This window comes from Athene noctua, chromosome 4 (assembly GCF_965140245.1).
Source record: "Athene noctua chromosome 4, bAthNoc1.hap1.1, whole genome shotgun sequence".
NCBI lineage: Eukaryota > Metazoa > Chordata > Aves > Strigiformes > Strigidae > Athene > Athene noctua.
The window spans coordinates 1,906,227-1,930,734 of NC_134040.1; the positions used below are offsets into that span (position 1 = coordinate 1,906,227).

General features: G+C 54.7%; 2 protein-coding genes across 4 annotated transcripts in view; one reads left to right on the forward strand and one right to left on the reverse strand.

Moving 5' to 3' along the window:
* Positions 1-3,438: 3,438 nt before the first annotated feature.
* EMX1 (empty spiracles homeobox 1) lies at positions 3,439-12,635 on the forward strand. Its single transcript, XM_074903688.1, has 3 exons — positions 3,439-3,820; positions 6,464-6,648; positions 12,468-12,635. Exons 1-3 carry the CDS (start codon positions 3,439-3,441, stop codon positions 12,633-12,635), a joined length of 735 nt encoding a protein of 244 aa, XP_074759789.1.
* A 7,311-nt stretch (positions 12,636-19,946) lies between these two features.
* SFXN5 (sideroflexin 5) overlaps positions 19,947-24,508 on the reverse strand; it is a 108,104-nt gene continuing 103,542 nt past the window's right edge. For all 3 annotated transcript variants that reach the window (XM_074903690.1, XM_074903689.1, XM_074903691.1), the window contains one exon: positions 19,947-21,036. In XM_074903690.1, the coding sequence (XP_074759791.1) occupies positions 20,959-21,036 (78 nt within the window). In that variant the 3' untranslated portion in view covers positions 19,947-20,958. The remainder of the gene's footprint in view (positions 21,037-24,508) is intronic.

A 24,508-nucleotide genomic window follows, 5' to 3' on the forward strand; every position in this document is an offset into this window, starting at 1 on the left:
AAGCATCCATCCATCCATCCATTCATCCATCCATCCATCTGTCCATCTGTCCTTCCGTCCATCCATCCGTCCATCCATCCATCCATCCATCCGTCCATCCATCCACGCACCCACCCACCATCAATGGACCAGTTGACAAATCCACCCTAAAAAAGGGAGGTCAGATGAATAACCCACTGACGCCTACCAGGTTGTGTAGGGTCAGTTTATTCCCATCCAGTATATCCCTGAACTAAATGAAATAATTAAAAGAAATTAAGAATCAGGAGCGGGGAAACAGCGTGGGACAGACTCTGGACCTCCTTAGACTCCCTGCCCCAAAATACAGCCCCATTGCCCCCTTCTTGACTTCAGGGTGGCACTAGAAGTCTGGTGAGAAGAAATCCGGGCAGGACAAGGAGCTGTGCCCATGGGAAGAGCAGGCGGGCGAGGTGAGGAGGAAATGATCCAGCACTTTGAAGTCTGGTCAACTTTTAACATCCCGGCAAGCTGCGCCCGTGGCCACGCTCTGGGGCCCGGGGCCTGATTTTCCACATTCTGCCCTTTGATGCTGGAGGCTGATGTGTTATAGATTAACAAAATGGGGGGATGGACACACACACACACACGCACTGGGGGGACGCGCTGCACCTGCCGGCAGCGTGCCGGATCCGGCCCTGGCACCGCCTGCCTGCTCCGCTGCCGCAGGAGGAAGGGCTGCGGGCAGGGATTGGGGTGCCGGCAGGGATTGGGGTGCTGGCAGGGACTGGGGCACGGGCAGGGATTGGGGCAGAGACGGATGGGGATGGCTCCTCCAGCACCCCCAGAACTGCCCCTCTACCCCCAACCCCAAGGCCAGTTTTTGGTGCCTGTCCCGTCCCTCTCTCCCTCTCCTTCCTTCCTTTTTCGTTTGCTCCTCGGAAAATCCTCACTGTTGTATTTTAACAGGTGTCAGACCCCCCCTTTCCCCCAGCAGCACCCCCTAAGCCCAGTGCAGCACCCCCCTGCCCAGCCCTGCCTGCCCACCGCCGCTGCCAGCCGCGGCCCTGCGCTGCGCTGGCACGCTCTGCCGCTCTTTCGTTAAAAAAGAAAATGTCTTTCTCCTCCACCCAGAGCTCCTCCTGGCCAGAAATCCAGCGGGAAGACAGGCTGCTCCCGCCTCACCTCCTCCCCGGGATGCAGGGGCCAAAGTTTCCCTCTTAATAAACCGGGGACACCCGCCTGGGGGTCTGCGTTTTATTCCTGAAGGGGATAAAGATCTGCTTGAATTCTCCTGGAGGTGGGAGCAGGCCTGGGAGCGGGGGGGGTGGGATGGGGGGAAGAAATATAAAGAAAAATTTAGGTTTCTTGCCCAGTTTCAGTGTAGCAGCTCCCCGGTTCTCTTCGGAGCATCCAGGGAGCCTCCCCTGGACACTGAGCCGGGACTGAAAACCACCGGGGCGAATAGGGGGGAAAAAAAAAAAATTTTTAAAAAAATCATCAATTTAAAGATTTATCATTTTCCAAGAGGGTGATTTAGCCCTTAAATCAAAGCAGCTCCCTCCCCCCCCCAAAAAAAAGGTTCCTGCGGAGACGGGGCTGAGGGGGGATGCTGCCGGCGGGGATTCCCGCGGGGAGCAGCCAGCGCCCCGCCGGCTTTTTTCTTTTTCCCCCACGGAAGATGCTCAGAAGCCGGTGAGATCCGCACGGAACGAAATCCCGGCCCCGCGCAGCGCTCCGCGGTCCGCGGCTCCGCCACCGCCGGGTCCCGCCGGGAGGTTGCGGGGAAGAGGAGGAGCGGAAGGTCCGCACCCCCGGTCCGGCCCGGGGGGTGGAAGAAAAAACAGCGAGAAGAAAAAAAGAAAAAAAAATTAAAAATTGAATCGATTTAAATTAAATTCCACAAATGGTCCGGAGCCGGGCGCAGCTCCCGCGGCTGAGCTGAGCGCTGTCCCCGCATCCTCCTTCCCCTTCCCTTTTCCTTCCCCTTTTCCTTCCCCTTCCCTTTTCCTTTCCCCTTTCCCCTTCCTCATCCTCATCCCTCCGCGCCCGGGTGCCCTCTCCACCAGCCGGCTGACCCAGCTCCTCTTCTTTATTTCCATTTTTAATATAAAAATATATTTTAAATGTAGATATTTTTTTTTCCTCTCCCTCTTTCGCAAATAAAAATAAAAATAAAAGCGCTTTGGCGACGCGCTCGCTCCATTTTTAGGCTTTCGTTTCTGTGGGGTTTCATGGATTTTTTTTCTCTATATTCCCCCCCCCCCCCCCCAAGCTTTCTTCCCCGCAGCCTTTTGCGGGAGTGTGTCCGCGGAAAGCCCGCGGGCGCGCAGCAGCGCTCTCCTCTCCGCGGGAGGGGAGAGGGGGGGGGGGAAGGATCCGCGGGTGCCCGCGCGGAGTATTTCAATCCAGCCAAGTGGAAAATAGACTTTCAACCCCCTTTGTGCGGGAGGGGAGGGCTGGCCCCCGCCTCCGCGGGCCGACAAAACTCAGAGCAGAGCCAAACTGCGGAGTGAACTCGGGACCGGCCCGCGCAGGGGCTGCGCACCCCGCGCATCCCCCCGCGCCAGCGAAAAAACAGCCAAAATCGCGAGTTATTAGGATTTTTTGTTGTTGTGGGTTTGTTTTTTTTTTTTCATTTATTTCCCAGCGCAGGATCGGACCCGTGGGAAGAGCGGGCGTTTGGCCGGGGGGGAAGGTCCTGCCTTGGGAAGGAAGGGGGGGGTTACGCGGAGGGGAGCGGAGCTTGCGCGGGAGGCGGGGAGGCGCGGTGGGGCGCGGGGGAGGGCTTCACCTCCCCTCCTTCCCTCTCCCTCCCTCCCTCCTTCCCTCCCTCCCCCCCCGGCCGGCAGCTCCCCGAGCCGCGGAGTTACAAACCGCCGCTGCGGATTTTTTTTTTAATTTATTTATTTTAAAAAGCAGGGGGTGAAGAAAAAAAAAAAAAAAAAAAAGAGGGAGGGGGGGAGGATGGAGGGGGAGAAGGGGGGGGGATAGGATTTTTTTTTTTAAAAAAAAAAGAATTTTTTTTAAAAAAAAAAAAAAAAAGAAGAAGGAAAAACCACCCCGCAGCCGGAGCCCCTCTCCCACAACTTCGCGGCGCGCCTGCGGGAGCGGCTCCAGTCCAGTTTTTCGGGCGCTCTCTGCCTCCCCCTGCCTGCCCTGCCTGCCCTGCCTGCCCTGCCTGCCCCTGCCTCCCCCTGCCCGGGCCCGAGCCAGGTGAGGCCGCCCCCTCCCCCGGGCCCCGCCAGGTACCGGCCGTATTTGTACCGGCTGCCGGGGGCTCTGCGGGCTGCGCGGGCACCCGCGGGTGGGCGGCGGGGCGGGTGTGTGTGTGTGTGTCTCTGTGTGTGTGTGCTCTGCCCAGGGGGGTGGTTTCTTGCACACACACACACACACACACCCGGAGGAACAGCCCCGCTCCGGGTGTCCCCCCCCACCCCCCCCCACCCCTCCCCTCCCTCCCTTTCCCCGGCTCACACCATGTTCCAGCCGTCTGCGAAGCGCTGCTTCACCATCGAGTCTCTGGTGGGCAAAGACACCCACCTCGGCCCCGAGGAGCCCCCCCGTCCCGCCGCCCTCGGTTACCCCGGGCCCGGGGCCGCCGCCGACGCCGCCGCCGCCGCCGCCGCCTTCGCCCCCGGCTTCCCGGGCGCTGCCGCCGCCGCCGGCCGGGCCCTCTACGGCAGCGCCGAGCTCGTCTTCCCCGAGGCCGTGGGGCACCCGGCGCTGCCCGTCGGGCCCCACCAACTGGGGGGGTCGGCCCTCCCGCCCCCCCATTCCTTCTTCGGGCCTCAGCACCGCGATCCGCTTAACTTCTACCCCTGGGTGCTGCGGAACCGCTTCTTCGGGCACCGCTTCCAAGGTGAGCGGGAGGCAGCGCCCGGCGGCTCCCGGGGCGCGGAGGGGGCGCGGAGGGGGCGCGGAGAGCCCCGGGGGCCGGTAACCGGAGGGGAGGGAGGGAGGGGGGGCGGCCGGCGGGGACCTGGAGGCAGAACCTGTTGCTGCTGCAGGAGCAGCCGGTGCTCCGGGCGCTTGCACACCCGGTGCCTTTACACAGCCGGTACTCGGGGTATTTGAACACCCGGTGCCTTTACACAGCCGTACTCGCGGTATTTGAACACCCGGTGCCTTTACACAGCCGGTACTCGGGGTATTTGAACACCCGGTGCCTTTACACAGCCGGTACTCGGGGTATTTGAACACCCGGTGCCTTTACACAGCCGTACTCGCGGTATTTGAACACCCGGTGCCTTTACACAGCCGGTACTCGGGGTATTTGAACACCCGGTGCCTTTACACAGCCGGTGCTCGGTGCATTTGAACGCCCGGTGTCGGTGCGTTTGCGCAGCCGGCGTGTCTACACACCCGGTACTCCGAGCGTTTACACACCCGGCGCTCAGTACATTTACACACCCGGTACTCAGCGCCTTTGCACACCGGTGCTCGGTACATTTACACACCCGGTGCTCGGTACATTTACACACCGGTTCTCGGTACATTTACACACCCGGTGCTCAGCGCATTTACACACCGGTTCTCGGTACATTTACAAACGCGGGACTCGGCGCGTTTACACACCAGGTACTCAGCGCATTTACACATCCTCAGTACATTCACACGGCCGGTACTCAGAGCGTTTACACACCCGGTGCTCAGTACATTCTCACACCCGGGACGCAGCGCGTTTACAGGCCCGGGGCCGGTGCGTTCCCGGGGCCGGGGCCGGGCAGAGGGCGGGCGGGGGGACCGGGGCAGCCCCGGGGCCGGAGCCGGGTCCCGCCGGGCATCGCGGGGCTCCCGGGGACGGGACCGGCGCTGCCGCCTCCCTGCGCGGCTGCCGGAGCCGGAGTTTGGGTTTCTGCTTCTCGGAACGAAGTGAAAGATTGATTACGGGTGGATCTCGGCTGCACAGCGAGATTTTGTTTAATTCTATAGACTCTTCTCTTCTCTTCTCTTCTCTTCTCTTCTCTTCTCTTCTCTTCTCTTCTCTTCTCTTCTCTTCTCTTCCTGACTCTGTCTCTATCTCTTTTCTTTATCTTTCATTTCTTTATGTCCTTTTGTCTCTCCCTTTCTTATTTCTTTCTTTTCCTGTCTCTGTGTTCCTTTCCTTTCCTTTCCTTTCCTTTCCTTTCCTTTCCTTTCCTTTCCTTTCCTTTCCTTTCCTTTCCTTTCCTTTCCTTTCCTTTCCTTTCCTTTCCTTTCCTTTCCTTTCCTTTCCTTTCCTTTCCTTTCCTTTCCTTTCCTTTCCCTTCCTTTCCTTTCCCATCCTTTCCTTTCCCATCCTTTCCTTTCCCATCCTTTCCTTTCCCATCCTTTCCTTTCCCATCCTTTCCTTTCCCATCCTTTCCTTTCCTTTCCCATCTCCTCTCGATCCCCGTCCCCTGGCCGTCCCCGCTGTCCCGGGGGGGCCCGCGGCCGGGGGGGCCCCGATTAGGGTTTATCTGTCCGGCACCAACCCCTCGCCTGGCTCCGGGCTCCGGCGGCTCCGCCGGGGATCGCGGCCGCTGCCGGCGCCGCCCGGGGGCACCGGCCCGCGGGGACACGGCCCCGCTCCCCTCCCGGGCCCGGACCGTCCCGGAGCGGCCCCGGCCGGGGCTCCCCGGTCCTGCCCGGGCCCGGAGCCGCCGCCCCCGCCGCTCCCGGCCCGGCCCGGCCGCCGGTGCCTCCCCCGCCGCCGGCTCCATCGCCGTTGCGCGCTGTTGCTTCTTCTCTTTCTTTCGGTTTTCTGCCTTTTCTTTCTCTTTTCTTTCCTTCCACATTTTCGTTCCTTCCTCTTTTTCCTGCCTTCTTTCTTTCTTTCTTTCTTTCTTTCTTTCTTTCTTTCTTTCTTTCTTTCTTTCTTTCTTTCTTTCTCTTTTTCGTTTCTTTCTCTTCTCTCCTTGTGTCTCTTTCTTTCCTTTTAGTTTCTTTCGTTTCTATCTTTTCTTCCTTCTTTCCATTCTTTTCTTTCTTGCTTTCCACTTTCCTTCTTTCTTTCCTTCTCCCTTTCACTGTTTCTTTTCCTTCTTGTCCATCTTTCTGTCTGATTTTTCTTTTTCTTTCGTTCTTTCTTGCTTCTCCTGTCTTTTTTCCATCACTTTCTTAGGCTTTCTCCTCTATTTTTTTTTTAAATCTTTTTTTCTTCTCTTATTTTTCTCTGCCTCTCTCCTTCTCCCTCTCTTTCCCCTTCCTCCTGCTCTCCCCATCCACCCCTTCTCCCCCTCTTTCTCTCTCCTTTCCCTTCCCCTCCCGTCCCCCCCATGTCCAGCCCCACCACTAAGGGCAGCCGGGGGGGGGAGCGTGGCCGTGGCACCGCGGCACTTGGCAGGGTTGGGGGGGGGGGGAAATGAATCCTTCAATCTTGGAGCGGGGAAGGTGTCCAGGGCCCCCCAATACCCCCTTGTCTCTCCTTCCCGTGTCTCAGGGCAAGACTCTCTCCCCAACACCCCGCTCGGGTCACACAGAAGGGGTGCTGGGGGGGTTTGGGGTGCCGGTGCGGGACCGTGACTCGGCCGTCTGTCCGCAGGGAGCGAGGTGTCGCAGGAGAGCCTGCTCCTCCACGGCCCCTTCGCCCGCAAGCCCAAGCGCATCCGCACCGCCTTCTCGCCGTCGCAGCTCCTGCGCCTGGAGCGGGCCTTCGAGAAGAACCACTACGTGGTGGGCGCCGAGCGCAAGCAGCTGGCCAGCAGCCTCAGCCTCTCCGAGACCCAGGTACCCCCCCCGGCCGTCCCTCTGTCCCTCCGTCCCTCCATCCCTCCATCCCTGCATCCCTCCGGCCCTCTGGCCGTCCCGCCGGCCGCCGGTGGCAGCAGCTCGGCAGCGGACACAACCGGGGCCGCGCTCTGCAAAATCCCAGCTGGGTTTGGCCAGGAATCCCGCGGGGAAACCGTGGCTGAGCCGTGCGGGTTTCTGAGGGCTCTGGGTGGATTTGGGGAGTTGTTTGTTGGTTGGTTTGTTGTAGGTTTGTTTCTTTTTTTTTTTTTTTTTTTTTTTAAACCGCAGCGTTCGGTTGTTACAGTCGTCCCCAGCAGGGCTTGAGACTGGGGATGCTGGTCTCACACCGTGCCACTCTCCAGAGAGCTTTTCTGGTGTTAGTTCTTGCTTGCTTGGGGTGTTTTTCCTAAGAGCAGTATATGATTAAAAAAAAAAAAAGTTTAAAGAAAGGAGCAGCAACATGAGACCCTTCCCCAAAAGCTGCAGAAACACCCCTCAGCTGTGCGGCTTCGGTTCGGTACACAACCACCGCGGCGCCCCGCACTCAGGACGGGTGTGAAGGTGGGTGCCTGCCCAAGGGCGCTGGTTCCAGCTGCAACTTTCTGATTTTTAGAAAAGACATTTTACAGGCGTTTAGATAATCACGAGAACCGGAGGGATGAGAGGAAATGGAAAAGCGTACGGTGCTGGGGGGGAAAACAGGGGAGTCGGGGCTCTGTGCGTGTCCAAGCCCTGTGTCCTGGTGAGCAGCTATTCCCAAATGCTCCGGGTGAAAGCACTCTATTTCCCATAATATTCACTAACTGAGTCGATGGAGAAAGTTTTCTCCAAATGCTGGCTAGGTAGTTTGGCCTGTATTCTGAATTAATTTATTTTTTATCCTTTAATTTAATTGGAAAATAAAGCTGGAGCTGTGGGTGTTCCTGGTACCCACCTGGCTTATCCTTGCCCAGGCTCTGCCAAGCAAAACCTCCGAATAAATCCCTGTGAAAGGGAAGTTACTGGGAGAAAAATGTCACGGGGAGAGCGGGAAACCGCAGGTGCAGATATTGGGGGGAATGGATCAAGCCCACAAAATCCAGAGGCCGTTTGTATCTTCATGCTGACGCTATCCTGACCCCCCAGCCCTGCAACTCGCAGGGCGCTGGCACCCCAGCTCGGGTCCTTTCCTTGCTGCTTCTGTCACCAGTCTGGGCTGAAAATTATGTTAAAGACAAAAAAAAAAACCCCAGCCCTGAAAGGTCAAAGAACAAATAGTAACTTCCCCGGGGAGGAAAGGGCAGCTGCGGGATGCCTGAGGGGGAGCTCAGCGAGTCCCTCAGATTTTGCATCATTGCCCTGAGCCTAAAAGCAATAATGCAATTTATTGGGGTTTTGAAAAAGCAGAGGCATCCGTCCCTGAATCCGGGTGGAGATTTGGAAATGGAAAGAGGCAATATAGAATTTTTTTTTTTTTTTTTAATGCGCTGCAGCGTGTTTTGTAGTACGGTATTTCCATGGTTTGGGGAAGCTGCTGCGGCCGCTCGGCTCAGGGATAATTCATCACCTGCGGGCAGGGAGCGAGTGCGGGTCAGAGCGGGAGCGTTTGGGGGGCCGGGGCCGGCTCCCCCCGGAAAAAGCACCGGGCTCGGCCCAGGGGGGCTGCGGCGAGTGTCAGCAAAGCGTCCCCGGAGGCAGCCGGGGGGAGGGTGGGGGGGGCGCGGGGGAGCAGGGAAGACTTTTTCTTCCCTTTCAGCTTTGTGGCTTTAGAAAAATAATCTTTTGAAAAAAAAATCTTTTAATTGCCTGGAGGGAAATAACCCCAATGTGCAGAGGGATGCGCTACGGGATGTACTGGGGCTAGCAGGGTGGGAGAGCCAGCCTGGCTGGTGGTCGTGCCAAAAACCAGGTATTATTATAATAATAATAATAATTATTATTATTATTATTACATATCCTGTGATGAGTCCTACATGCGTGCAAACCTCCCCCTGCCCTCAGTGACACGCATCCCCGGTGTGACACCAGCTGACACGGGCGTGTTTTCACCCAGCACAGACACCCGAACCCCCGCCTGGGTATTTTTTATCATTTTTCCCCTCCAAGAAGGGGCTGCCGGTTACGGCTGTGCCTGACCTTATTTCCCAGCTGCTTTTCCCCCTGGAAAAGGGGCTCCTGGTCTCCCAGCCGGGGAGCAACACCTGGAGCAGCCCAGGGGGAAGGTGAAAAGGGTACCAGTACCTGCCCAGCATCAGGAAATGCCTTGGGATATAAGGTGGGGAAGGGTGGAGGTGTTTAACCCCTTCCCATCCTCTCTCCTACCAAGGAGCTCCATTAGTCTGGGATAAGACAGGCCCAAGCAACATCAACCCCCCAAAAAAAGGGATTGGGAGAAAATCCAGCAGCAGCCCACGGTCCCAAAGCGGGCTGAGGCTGGAGCACGCGTAGGGAGGGCTCAGTGGGGGGATGCTCCTGGTCCAGAGGAGCCACCCGGGGAGTTTTGGCGAGTGGGGGACACACACACACAGGGTGATGGCACGAGGAGGCTGGCGGTTGGTGTGCCGCGGGGGTGCCAGGCAGCGTGGGTGCACGGGGCTGGGGTGCCGGGGAGGTGGGGAGCGGGTGGGGGTCCCACGCTGCGGTCGTGCCGGGGTGGGTGACCACAGGCAGTCAGGCCGTTGTGCCCATCGCCGGTGGCGTCGGGTCGCTTCACCTCCCCGGGGAGCACGTTGGAGCTGGGAAATAACAGCCCGGAGTTAATTTTGCACCACGCAGCCTGGCCGGCCGGGCAGAGCCTCCCCATCCCTGGCAGCTCATGGCGCAAACGCCCCTCGGGGGCCTCCAATCTGCCATCCCTAAGGCAAGGCCTCAGCCTGGCTCCTGCCCGCGGGAGGTTTGGGGTGATGATGGAGGCACCGTGTAGCCCAGCACCCCCTCCAGGCTTTGGGGGGACTATGGAGGCACCATACAGCCCCGTGTTCCCTACTGGCTTCAGGGTGAATATGGAGGTACCATATACCTCCGTGTTCCCTCCCGGATTTGGGGTGATGATGGAGGCACCACGTAGCCCAGCACCCCTTCCTAGCTTTGGGGTGACTGTGGAGGCACCGTATGGCTCCACATCCCCTCCCAGCTTTGGGGTGATTACGGAGGTACCATATATTCCAGAACCCTTTCCCAGCTTCGGGGTGACTGTGGCAGCACCGTATAACCCCTCATCACCTCCTGGCTTTGGGGTGACTATGGAGGAGCCATATATCCCAGCACCCCCTCCCAGTTTTGGGGTGATTACGGAAGCACCGTATAACCCCCCATCCCCTCCCAGCTTTGGGGTGACTGTGGAGGCACCCTACAACCCCTCGTCCCCTCCTGGCGTCGTGGGTGCAGGCCTGGAGGTGCAGCAGCCCCGGCCGGGCATCGCAGCCGCTCTGCGGGAGGGGTAATAATTAACCGAGCGAATGCCTGGGAGTCGGGGGGGGGAAAGATGCACGTCCCAGATAGAGCCAGAGAGCGGCCACCCGGTGAACCCCGGGGCTGGCAGTGGTGCCCCCCTGCCGTGAGGACAGTCCCCAAAACCGAGCTTTTAAAAGTTTTGGGGTGTTTTTAGAAGAAAAGTCCCGGCTGGGACTGTGTCACCGTGTCGGGCCCCCACAGGCGGGGCTGGTCCCTCCTGGTCACCACCCCGAGCCATCGCCGTGCTCACAGCCTTGGCGGGGTTTGGGTCATCACCCAGGGGAGCCGCCCGTGGAGCCACCAATTGTCCCCAGCTTGGTGACAGGACAGGAGCCACCCAGGGGCTGTCCCCATCCTGCAGCGGGAGCGCGGGGACAGAGCCAGCCCCGGGGGGTGGCCGGGCGGGGACCTGGGGAGCATCGCACGGGTCAGACACACAAACCCCTGGCATGACAACGGTTAATGGCTGGGGAAGGGATAAACCCCCCTGAGCTCGGGGGTTTAAACCAATTACTCTTGGAGTCAGGATGAGGCATCGTAGGGGGCAGCTTATCCCCCCGGTGCCCACTGAGAGGTTCTCACACTTCCCTCATTGTGGCTTCTGGCCTGTTGGAGCCAGGACTCTGGTACAGGCGGGCTCAGGGAGCCCATCCAGCCTGGAATTCTCCCCCTTCCCACAGCCCAGCCCCTGCGGAGGCGCAGGGGAGCCTCGTCCCGCAGGGCACGGCCGTGCCCGGTTCCTCGGAGCTGGGCAGGAACAGCTCTACGCTCCATACCCACCCCTGATTTCCACAGAGCCTCACTCAAGCATCTTAATTGCTTTATGCCTTAGTTTCCCCTTCTATAATTTAGGGATAAGGCAACTTCCCCGCTCCCAGAGGGCTGAGAGCTTTAATTAAAGTTTGCAAAGTGCTTTGCAGTCATTGAATGAAAGGCGCCAGCTCCTTATTGTTCCAGAAATGCCCCAAAGCTAGGAAAGAAAATGGTTCGAGTCCGGGGCAGGGGGGTTATAATATATACTGGTGCCATAAAGCGGCTGTTTCAAGGGACTAAGCGTGGCTTAAAGTCAAGGGTTGGTGCTGCGCTGGCTCAGCTCACCTGGGGAGCGCGGCGAGGTGCCAGCGCGGGCCGTGGCCTCGCTGCCGAGGCTCCGGGGCCGAAAGCGGGTACTGTCTGCGCCTGGCGCTGGGGAAAGGGGAAAGGGGTGGTGGGTGCGGGGATGAGGGGGGCTGCGGGCCCCGACCCGCCTGCCAGGGGGTGAAGGCTGCAGCCGGGCCCATGCTGGGCGGCAGCAGCGGCCGAGCAGCAGCACCCAGGGAGCTGTGGGGCTGGGGAGGCCTGGGGCACCCTGCCTGCAGCACCCCGCATCCCTGCCTGCATCACCCAACATCCCTGCCTGCAGCACCCGACATCCCTGCCTGCATCACCCCGCATCCCTGCCTGCAGCACCTGACATCCCTGCCTGCAGCACCCGACATCCCTGCCTGCATCACCCCGCATCCCTGCCTGCAGCACCCTACATCCCTGCCTGCATCACCCCGCATCCCTGCCTGCAGCACCCGACATCCCTGCCTGCAGCACCCGACATCCCTGCCTGCATCACCCCGCATCCCTGCCTGCATCACCCCGCACCCCTGCCTGCACAGCACCCTGCATTGCCAGCCGCATGGGTGCCCACAGCACCCCACCCCACCGACCCTGTGGGTGCTTTCAGCACCCTGACCCCCACACCGTGCCCCTGCTGCCGTGTCCACCCTGGCGCTGGCACCAAGGGTGGGTGCAGGGGCCTCAGATGGAGCCCCCGCTGCCTCCCCGGGCTCCTGGGACAGCGTTCGCCCACCATCCGGCAGGAAAAGGCTTCCTGAAACCTAATTAATTATCTGTAATTGTCATTGTAGGCTGTCTATGATTAGCTACCGGGTTCTATATGGTCCAGCCCAAGCCGCTGCGGCCCTGGGACGGCTCCATTGGCCCACGGCAACTTGCCACTGGCCACCAGAGGGAACAGGGCTGGGTTTAGCCACTGGCTGGGGCGCAGCCCCGACACCAGGGTGATGGGCACCGGCTTGGGGTGCTGTCAGGAGGGTCCCGCGTCCCTGCTGACCCCACGTCCAAGCTGTGATCGAGGGTCCTTCACCCATCTTGGGGTTCTCCGAGGCCGGGTTGTGCAGCAGAGCCAGGAGGCAGCTGCACCCCACGTCCTCCAACCCGCCCCGTTTATCCCCTCCCCGTTCCCACCTTGCTGCGGGCAGAGGGGAAACTGAGGCAGGGCAGGGTGGATGGGGACTGCTTTTTTTTTGGGTGGGGGCAGGTTGCTGCCTGGCTGCAGCATCATCTGGCTGTGCCGGGACCTCTGCGAGCGGCCGTTTCTCCCTCTCCCCCAGGTGAAAGTGTGGTTCCAGAACAGGCGGACGAAATACAAACGGCAGAAGCTGGAGGAGGAAGGACCCGACTCGGATCAGAAGAAGAAAGGTTCCCACCACATCAACCGATGGCGCCTCGCCACCAAGCAGTCGAGCGGAGAAGACATCGACGTCACCTCCAACGACTAAGGCAGGGACAGGCTCCTGGTGCAGCCACCATGGAGAGGAACCCGGGGGAGGAAGGGGGGACACAGGCGGCATCGCCAAACGAACTCTAAGGGACGTCGCCGAAGCCACCGCCGCCGCCCGCTGCCTTTCCTCCGGGGCGCCCGGCCTGACCGGGGACCCCCGTCCCCCCCCGCCGCCCCGGGGCATCCCTCGGAGGTGCTTTTCGAGAAGCTCCCGCCGCCGAGCCGAGGAGGAAGAGGAGGCTGCCAGGGCACCCGCGGCCCCGGGACGCGACCGCGCATCCTCCTCCGCGCTGGAAGCCGCCCGCCAGCCATGAGATCAAATCAAACCGTCCTACCTAGAAGCTCAATGTACCCAACCCCTTTTTCATTTTCAGTTTGATTTTCCACTTTTCCTCTCCCCCTCCCCCCCCCCCCCCCCCCGATCTCCCTCCTTTTCTCCATTTTTTTTTGGTTATTTTTTGTTTGTTTGTTTGTTTTTACACAGTTTTATTTTAATTTATTCTTTTATTTTTGTGCCTGTGTGCGTGCGTTCCCTGTCGTAGGTAGTCAGCAGCTGTAGTGTGTGTTACTGCGTGGTAATAAAAAGCAAAATGCGCTGGAAACCTGTCTGCTTGCCTCGGCGGAGGAGGGGGACAAGGGGACCGTCCCCCCCCCTCCCATCGCTGGTGGCACGGCCGTGGGGACAGCGGTGTCACCAGGGAGGGATGGGCCTGGGGGAGCTCGGTGGCCCCACGGAGGTGGGTGCTGGGGGGATGCGGATGGCCCTGGGGATGGGGGTGGCCCTCGGGGGGTGTGTGGGGGTCCCTCGGGGGTCCCCGGGGGAGCGGGGGCCACGGCCGGGGTGGCCGCAGGTATGAGCGGTATGTGAGACGCCGGCAGCATCACACCTGCGCCGGGGATTGAGTGTCGGGGAGAGGCAGGGTCCAGGCAGCTCTGCCCCAATCCCGCCCCCAGCCCCCAGAATATCCCCCCGCCGCGGGGACACCCCCGGCACGGGGTGCCCAGGGACCCCCTCCGGGCCCCAGGCACGCCGGGAGCCCCCCGCAATCAGGGACTCGGGGGGTCTTGGGCGACAAAGGGCGGGCGTCCTTCCCACGGCTCGCTGGCGTCCGGGGCAAAGGACACTGCTAGTAACGGTACATATCTATTAAAAACCATAAAAATATATTCACACAAGTATAATAACTACATAAATATACCATATATACACACTTACACACAGCTACACGTGCGCACAGCAGCCACACACGAACGTGTATGTATCTCGTACTTCTAAATGGGCATTTTATATGTATGCGTAGATATCTTTTACTAGTGTAGACACACAACATAGACATGTACGTGTGCGCATATAATATGTATATATATTGTATTTTATAACGTATATTTTACATAATTGTGTCTTCTGTCATATATATTTACATATTATATATAATGATGTAGTATCATATGGTTATCATATAGTATATAACTATAATCGTGTATATATAGAATATATATCGTATATATTTCTATATATTCTATATAAATATATAAATATATTTATATTCTATATAAATATATAGAATATATCGTATCTATTTCTATATGTTCTACATATAGAATATATATCATATCTATTTCTATATATTCTACATAAATATATAGAATATATCATATCTATTTCTATATGTTCTACATATAGAATATATATCATATCTATTTCTATATATTCTACATAAATATATAGAATATATTGTATATATTCCTATATATTCTACATAAATATATAGAATATATATCATATATATCTCTATATTCTAAATATATAGAATATATATCATAGATCTCTCTATATATTCTATATAAGTATAGAGAATATACTTCTACATAAGTATACGAACTTCTAGATAAGTATTCTATATACTTATATTCTATATAAGTATACAGAAGATATCATATATATTTCTATATATTCTATATAAATAGAGTATATATCATATATATTTCTATCTCTTTATATATAATCACATATAGTCACAGAATCATATATATTATAGATTATATAATCATATCATTATATGATCTATCATTTTATATATATACACACGCACACACACGTAAAAATTCCATCTATAAATCATATATATATGATCATATAATCGCACATCATACCATATATAGGATTTTATATTATATAATTATACGATTATATGATCTGTCATTCTGTACATAGACACGGAGACACAAATTTTAAGATTTCACATACAAATCGTATGTATGATAATATAATATCATGAAATATAATATAATGTAGAGTATTATATATTATTTAATCAGACCATTACATGATCTATCATTCTATACATATACAGAGACAGAAATTAAAAAATTTCATATATAAATCATATATATATATGATCATATGATTACATATTATGTAATATATAATGTTATATAATCATATAATTATATGAACTATCATTCTATATATCCTCCCCCAGACCCAAATGGAGTCACTCCTGCCCTCGGCAAGGCCCCTCCTCGCGTCCCCTCGTGCTGCAGGAACGGCCCCATCCCCGGCAGCTCCCCCCAGCCCAACCACCCCGTGTGAGCCCGTCAAACCCAACCTCCCGCCTCGTCCTTCGCGTCAAACGGCCGCGCGGAGGCCGGACCACACCGCCAAGTCTTTAAACTCTTTTATTCCAGACGGATCCGAGTGTTACACAACGTGTCGCGGTCGGGAAGGTTAAAACGCGACGGCGGGCGCAAGGTGGGTGCCCGGGGGGGGGTCAGGGGTTGAGCGCCCGCCGAGGGCCGGCCAAGGGCCGCTGGAAGACGTGCCGGTGCTGGCGGGCGGCTCCCCCCTTGCCGCGGCCGGTAACGCGGTTATAAGGTGCATTCAGATCGGGTGCCGGAGGGTGACGGCGTGAGAAGGGGCGGCTGAGGAGGTTGGGTGCAAAATAAGCCATAAAAAAAGTGGGAAAAAGAAATGCCAAAAGTGGCCGTTTCCTAAAGCGAGCCGGGGTTGGGGGTATCTACCACCACCAGGCCCGCTTCAAGCCTCCACCACCCGCACACCCGAGCCGGGAACGCTCTCGGGGCCGGGCCAGCGTATCTGTACCCTAAAACCTTTGTCCAAAGGCTGTCCGTGGCCCCCGCGCTCTCCCCACGCGGCTGAAGGGCACCCCAGGCTCCGGATCTCCATCACAGCCCTGGAAGAGGAGCCCACCGAAGCAGGGTGGGGGGGACACACGCCTACACCTCTCGGCTACGTGGCATCGGTGTAACCCTGAGATCTACCGGCCTCGCCCGTCCCAGGGTGTCAGGGGTCCCCCCTGCATCCCAACGATGCGCAGGCAGCAAATGGGGTGACCCACTGTCTGTCCTGGCGGGACCTGGGCAGCTGCCCACACCCGGCCACACGCGGGGATGCAGAGCAGAAAAATGAGCAACAAGCAAAAATGGAGGGAGCTGAGCTGGGCCCAAGCTTCAAGGTGGGTTCAGGACATGGGTGACACAACCCCGGGGTTGTCCCCAGGCCGGCTCGGGGCGCAGCCAACAGACACATCATCCGGGAGGGACTCAAAACTTCTCGCTGGCACCTTTTGCTGCAACCTGGTCCTCATTATTTCTTAATTAACATAGCCAAGAAATCAATTAACTGCGACATTTCTAATTAAATACTACAGGAGATGATCATCTCATTATTATTATCTGCTGAGGTGAACAACTTGATGTGTGTGTGGTGGGTTTTTCGCTCCCCATTTCTTCCACCTCCCCAATTATAGGAAATAAGAAATGCAAATGGTTGGGTTGTTCTCGCAAACCGAAGGCTCCTTTTTGTACATTAGGAAAGTCGAAGAGATTAATTAGCTATTAAGTGAATGTGCATAATGTTATCATTAGCTGTTGTGTGTAGTCTTTTCTGGCACAATTTGCTGTCCTAATAAACAGTACTAATGTGCTACCACTTTCCCAGCTCCATGCTTTTCGTTTTTAGGGAAAAAAACTGTAGGAAGAGTTGAGCACGGTATTTTGGGGCTCACCAACGGTCCCACCGCGATGGCAACGACCACGCCGAGCCGGCGCTGCGACCGCTGCACGAGGGAGCCCAGCCTCGAGCTGCCGGCGAGCGAAAGGGTCTTCTGAGATCCGTAAGGGTCAGGTTTGTGTCTGCTGAACCATTCTGTTGCTTTTTAAATAGAAAAGCACCTCAACGCCCTTGTGCGGGCTCAAAAGCTTCAGTGTTCCAGCGTGGGGACACCGTGGTTTCGTGTTCCCCGAGAGTTTGGGGCCACCAAAATGTGCTACTCGGACATGCACCTCGTCCTCCTCAACACCCAGGAGGACAAGCCAGAGAAGAGCGGGGGGGGGATGCAGACGGGTCTGCACCATCCTGACTGCCTGGATAAAGGGGCCACGCATAAATCTGGGAGATGGGGGGGGCCAAGTCCTCAGGTCTCCAAGATCTTGGGCATCGCAGGTGCTACCACGCAACGCCAAGACCTGCAGGTGCTTTTAGACGAGGTTAGAAAAGGGAACTGGACCCCGTGAGGTGGGGGCTCTCCCTTCCCAGTTCCAACCAGGAGCATTTTCCCAGTGGGTTGCGGGGTGGGGGGACACGACAACATTTTGAGTTGCGATTGAACAAAACGGGAGAGCAAACGTTGTTGTCAACCTGCCAGAGGCTGTGATCGGCTCTTAGCTCTAAATACCGGCGAACGCCTGACTCAGGACCCCGGGATGGATTTTATTTCTCAGCACAAACTCTGCCGAGTTGACTGAGACCCATTTTCATGACACATAAAGCGAAACAAGTTTGACGGGGTTTGTATGGGAAGACGATAAATCCAGACTCATTTAGACCGTTTGATTGTCACTTGTTCGACTGTGCAGCTGCTTTTGAGCCAAGCCATAATCTCGCAGCGCGGCTCCTCTGACATCCCTCAAGCTGGTCCTCACCCCCTCAAGCAGGATCAGGCCCTCGTGATTCACAGGAGCCACGTGGCTTAGTAGAGCCCTAAGCCTATTCTCCTCCAAACTAACACAGTTCTTACAGAGCATCGCTGGATTAACGTGATGAGCATCCCCTGCTAATTAACGACCTGAGCAGCCAAAACTCTGCAGGTGATGTGTGCGCGGGGAAAGCATCCATACTCGCTTCCCATCACAGGGAAAATTGGGAATTGGCTTTTTCCTGAGGCAGAACTTGCTCAGTCTGTGCTTTTCCTTGGGTGTCTCCTAAAATACAGCAAGCAAAGCTCCGACTCCTCTCCTCCGCTGCAAATCCCTCTCTCCATCTGCGGGCCCGGCAGGTAGCCGGAGCTCACAGCCCACCGAAATCTTTGACTGGTGATCATGAGGCAAAATCAAATCACTGTCTCCATCCTTGCTCTGTCCCTCCGAAACCTCACGGCATCATTTCTCCTGTCCCCCCCGACAAAAAAAAAAAAAAAAAAAAAAAAAAGAAAATGCCTGGGATGAACAAGCTTTGCAGCAGAATGGTTCAGGCAGCAACAAAACCCACCAGGGAAGGGGAAATGATCCACCCAGACAGACGCCAGAGCCAGGAGGCTTCTCACTGTCAACACAAGAGGCTGTTTCTGTCTCAGCCTCACATTTCCATTCAGGAGGAAGAAGAAGGCAAGTTGTGCCTCCATGCAACACACGATGCGGCTTGGCTCCGAACTTCTGCGGGCTCGGCAGAGCCGTAAAGTGAAGTTTTAGGCTCAGAGTAGCTTTCTCCCTGCAGCACGCACAGGTGGATGAGTGTGCAAGGGGGTACCCGGACCCCCAGTACCCGGCAGCAGCCCTCGCCTCCTCCCACACCCCGCGGCAGTGGGAAGGGCCCTTTTCAGGCCCACGGCTCAGCCCCGCCGGCTCTCCGAAGCCTGGCCGCTGCGGTTGCCATCAGCGGGCGGCTGTTGGGGGACTGCCAGCATCCCCACTCCCCTTCCTGAGGCTGGAGAGAGGGCTGCCCCCTGTCTTTCACTGCTGTCGGGAGTTACTCGCTCCCAGGGCAAAATATGGGGCCTGACTCTGTGCTGCCCACAGGACAGAAGCCCATGAAAATGTCCACAGGACAGATGCCACCTCCCTGCAGCCTCTCCAAACCCGCCCCCCCCCGAGCGCATGGGGTGGCCTCGCTTCCTCTGGAGCGTACATTCATCTCATCTAGTGCATTAGAGGAATTCTACTGGGTCAAATCCAGCAGCCTCTTACCCTGGTGTAAATCCAGAATAGTTCCATGAGTGTAACTGGACCCACTGCATTTCCACCAGTGTCAGGGACCGGGAGTTGGCCCATCAACAGCAGCTATGGAGAGCCCAGAGCTGGCCTCTCCTCCCCTGCACGCTGGCATGTAAATTCACAAAAATTATTTGTGTCGTGCAATTATTTCTGATTTACACCAGCGTGGGGGACAGAATCAGTCTTCCTGAGCTGGCCCGACCGTCGCGTGATTCCAGTTCCTATTGGTCTGACTCCAGTGGGGAGCGAGAGCAGCCAATGGTGAAGAAGCACATGGCGGGGCTCAGGCCTCCTGATTTCAGGCATTGCAATAAATCCTTCAAATACATTCTGTGTCAGTGGCGATTTGGTTTCCCTTCCCCCCACCCTCCCCAAAACCCTCAACAAATTGGCACTTGAAGGGTGACAGCCCACACGTTCGGTTGTGGCCATCACCACCACCACAGCTCCATCCCTACAACGATCCCAGAGGTGGATCTCGCTATCGGCGTGGTCTTCTGCTGGTGACTATGTTCAAAATCTGCATTAACTCCTCTGGTCCTCAGGGACTCGCTTGGGGCTTACTCTTGGGTACAAGATACCAGAAAGCCAAGTTACGGCCCCAAACCCATGTGAGAGCAGGATTCGGTGCAGTGCTGGGGGGACTTGCCCCACCTCACTTTAAGCACCCCAAAGTGGAGTAGTTGAAGAGGCAGCCAGCCTGCCATCTCCAGAGGGCACTGCCCCGCTCTGAGGCTGCAGTCTCATGAAGACATCAGCTCGGCACAGCTGCCAGGTGAAGCTGTCCTGCCCACCAGTTTCTGCTTTGGGTCCTCCTCTGCACCAGCACAAGGCTTTGGGCAGCGTTGGGTTTGCTGGCTGAAAGTATTGGGAAAAATAGAGAGAGAATAAGAACAGGAAGAAGAAGAAGAAGAAGAAGAAGAAGAAGAAGAAGAAGAAGAAGAGGAAGAAGAAGAAGAAGAAGAAGATATAGTAGGAGAAGAAGAGAAGAGAAGAGAGAGAAGAGAAGAGAAGAGAAGAGAAGAGAAGAGAAGAGAAGAGAAGAGAAGAGAAGAGAAGAGAAGAGAAGAGAAGAGAAGAGAAGAGAAGAAGAGAAGAGAAAAGTTCCAGTTGGAAGGGACTTACAATGATCATCTAGTCCCACTGGCTAACCACTTTGGGGCTGATCAAAAGTTAAAGCCTATTCTTTCTCTGTCCTTAGACAACTAGCTTAGCAAAGCATAGCTTAGCCAGTTATCTTAGATTAACGACCTTACTTTTAGAGGGCCTATGTTAGGTGGGACAAAGCCCATCCTTCACGTCTGCACAAAGGAAAAGAGCAGATCAATCACATTTTTGCTAGAAGATCACTTCCGACCCAAGGTGTGGGTGTGTTGGCTTTCCAGTATCTTGAATCGCAGGTGAAAGCCCTTGCAGATACACCTGCTGTAGGCTCCCGTGACACAGAGTCTTGCAAGATGCCACCAGGACCATCTGCAGAAGGAGGAGGGAGGGATGGAGGGCGCACCGGCTACGCCCGTCGCTGCGCTAACGGAGCGTCGCACGTCGAACCATGAAGGGCTGCTTTTGCGCATGATCCCTGGGGCGGGATCGGCACGGAATCAATACAGGACACGTAGCAAACACCCTACCAAGCGCTTCACGTTCACGCACCCGTTGGTCTCTACGGAATTATTTTTGTGCAGCATCAGTGTGGAGGTTTAATTCGCATGGAAAATAAAATTTGCTCGGTGAAGCCTACTTTCATGTAGTTAGGTATAACCATGTAAACACGCCGTTAAACATCCCTCCATGCAGTGCTATTAAGTGCTGAGATTCTTCTTTAGCTAGTTCTCTAAAGTGTTTGAATATGATTCTTTTGTTGCTGCTCCTGTTGCTAATTTAAAACTTTTAATATTAATCTTTTTGACTGGTGTGAGGTGTCAGTTCTCTGCAAGTGTTAATTTACTCCCAGTTCGCCGGGAGCGGTAATATGTTACTATCGCTGAGCTCTATTATTTGTTTTCTCTTGTTTTCTTTTTCCCAGTCGGGATCTCAAGTTTCCCCCTTTCCCTCCCCAAATCTTCCGGGCTGAGATGTTCCGCTTCCACTTACAATCCTTTATTGTAGACTACAGTCTTACTGGTAGTGGCCATTGCGATTTCTGGCTCCAGCCGAGATGTCTCAATCTGTGAAATCAAAGAGGAGGCAAGATCAGAATAGGTATCGCGTCGTTGTGTTGCGACAGGAGTTCGGTGGATCATTAAATTAATGTGGAGAAGTAGAATTTGCAAATAATACAGTGGGAATCGTGCCTTTTCTGTGTCATTTTAACCGGCTTTACTCTGCTCAAGTCTCAAAACAACCCTCTTTGGATTGACTTGTATTCCATGAAATGATGCACGCTCGCTGCCTTGAGGTATTCCATGAATTACAGTGTCTCTGAGAGTCAAACAGGTCCCACCCATCGTTTTCCAGGAGACATCCCTTCCTTTTCCCACAGCCAAGGTCCCCCTGCCTGGTGCTAGAAGGAATCCAGCCCCCGGAGCTGTGGTTTGCTCCCGTAGGGACGTGGCCAAGCCAAGGGCTGCCTGGTGACACGAGGGGACAGCACACCCCCAGGGCTCTATATCCTCCCCCCGGCATGGAGCACAGCTAAAACCTACCTACCCCTTTCTCTGCCTCCATAAAATCTCCTGCCCTTTCCCCATTTCTCCCTTTCGCTGGCTTCGCACGAAGCTTCCCCTCGCTCTGCAATCACCCCGAAGCTTTGCGTCCCTGGGAGGGATCCGTGGTGCTCCCAGTTCCCACAGCGAGCAAAGATCCCGCTCCCAGCTGGGACAGGGCACCTTGCAAGACCAGACTTTTAGAAATCCTATACATTGAATTGATGCTGTTGCTGACACAATGCTAGGAACCCACGTTAAAATCGAAATGCTTTTGAAAATGTTTAACCTAGTTAGACAAATTAGCAAAAATTTGTGCAAAACAATTTAGGTATTTAAAATATTCAATGTTTTTAAAAACTGGAAAAACTGTTCTTAGCTTTCAGCTGCAAAAACCCAACAAAATATAACATCAAAGCAATCTTAACATGAGGTGCAACATAACCCTTCAGCAAAGCTGTTAAACAGCTACTGAAGCATCATGGGAAATAGCACTTCATTTATTCAAATGCACATATGTCAGGTTTTTGCACCATATGTCATTCCAAGCTATTTACAGTAATAATTAAATCTTAATCAACGTTTAACCTCTGTAAAATGTTTGAAGGGATCTAATCACCCTTCAGACTGCACTAATGAAGGAGAAATATATAAACATAAAAAGAAAATGATGCATAGATAGCACACCAGAAAGAACAGTAATTGCAAAATTGTATTTCTTTTAAATATAATCAGCAAATTATGTAAAGTAAGCCAACGAGTATTTTAAGTGAAGACATCTTGGGTGTCAGAGGTGTGATCAGCTAATTTTGTACTGCTATCCATAACAGATGTAGCATATTTTCTTTTAGTGCCATTATTAGCAACTTCACCATTTCTTTCTGTGCTGAAACACAAAGTGAAGCATTGTGCCGGGGAGAGTACCCAGCAAAGGTGCAGGAGAGGCGATTCTCACGTACACCGGCACTGACGGGATCCATTTTGAGGGAGGATTAACTCCGATCTGCCTGGCTCTGACGCAGCTTTTCTTCCTATTGTTTTCTTATTTTTCTTCCAGAGACAGAAAGAAAAGCTCTGAGGCATTGGGGCTGGGTGGTTTCACCCACTGGTAGGAAAATATCAAGGTGGAAAGTGCTTTAAAATGACCCCGGATTGGAGGGGACCAACCCTGACCGTCCACGCTGGTGTCGGCAGGGCAGCTCGGACAGGGCAAAGCCCAACCTGCTACTGGGGAGTCTCCACGGAAAGCTAACGGAGAGCCACCACAGTCCCCTCCTCTCCCGCGGGGGCTGGAGAGGTGGGAGCTCTGAGGAACGTCACATCTGCCTTGGCAGACCCCAAATTAGTGGGTCTGAAAGCAAGACCTACGGGAAACGTTGAGGGCTTGGATGCGCTGAGTCTAGAAGAGAGAAGTTCAAGGGCAGCATGGTGGTATTTGGGCGTGCAAGAGGCTACGGCACAGAGGAAAGGAGTAATGTTTTGTTCACGCTCTCTTGGGACACAATTCAAAAAGCATTGAGTAAGATCCAAGCTGAACAGCAGGAAGAGTATCCTAGTGGGAAGGAGCAAAGTATTGCAACCAAATGCTTGGGGAAGGTGTGGTGTCTCTGTGGTGGGAAGTTTTCAGCACAAATGAGATGAAACCCATCTAGAATAGTTTAAGCAGAACTGAGCTTGTCTTGGTGGAAGGAGACAGATGAAATAACTGTTTGTAGGTCCTTTCAGTTTCCTTTCTATGGGTGCAGGAGGGAAACGGCCCCCTTTCCCTGCATGGCTGAGCTCTTCGTTCATGGCAAGGCTGTACACAAGGCTGTTAGATGGGATGGTGTTATGAGGGACAGGACGGAGGTGTGAGAGCTCAGAGACAGGTTACGGTGTCTGAGCAGAAGGACAAAGCCTAATGCAAGATGGACACACAGTCAGGGACTCCTCTGAAGGTCTTGCAAGAAGACACAATCCGTCACAGGCATTGGGTTGGAGTTGTGTTATTACTGGACTCACTTAAGCCCCTTTCTGAAGCCTGGGAAGATGTGAAATAAATTTGCCAGGGGGTGACTGGTTGAACTGGTGCAATTTCTGCAGATCCGTTTCTGGCTGACTTTAATAAAGCAGATATTAAAAACTTCTTGAGACCCTCAGCTACAGGAGCCCCAAGGGGTGCGTCTGCACCAAGGAGGCAGGTACAGGAGGGACGTGCTCCACAGCAGCACTGGCAAAGCTGTTCAGAAATGCATCAGGAGTAACGTACTCCTCTCACTGGGAAACCAAACGCAGAAGAACAGGGAAAAGCATTTGGGATAGTGGGCTACAGATTAAGATATGTTGAATATTGGAATCCCTCGGGGTTTTTTTGTTGGAAAGTGTCATTTCACCCATTTTGGTGTAGACTGATATTCTAGCCGTCCAGCAGCCCCGGGGCTGCTCAGTCAACCTTCCACTGGATGTGGCATTGTGAAATGGATCTGGAGACCACAGAGATTCTTTTCAAGTTTTTCATGCCTCGGCTTCAAAGAAGACCCCCAGCAGGCTCCTTGTGGGTCATGGCTGTGTTGGGAGCCCCTCCAACAAGGGACGCCTGCCATGGAGGGTGCTCTGAGGAACACGTTCAACCCTGTTGGGACTATGTTGATGGGACCTGCCCCACCCCATCTGGGGTGACTTTGTCCATCATGGGGCTGTGTTTGAATCATGCTCCTCCCAGTGAGGTGGATCTACGTGAGCTGGGACAAAGGATGGATCCTATCCTGGCTCTGGGATGATAGCACTGAGGTGCCTACCAGAAAAGTGCCTCCTGAATCCAGCAGAAGCAAGGTCCAGGAGGGACACAATGTCACAACCACAGGGAAGCGTGATGTATAAACACTCCTAGAGAGTGCTACAAGGTTTGGGGGGGGGGGAAAAAAAACAAACAACCAGGCTTTCAGGCTGATGGCTGCATGAGCATCAGTGCAGCATCGACCAGTCGCTATCCTGACATACCAGCATGGGAGACACT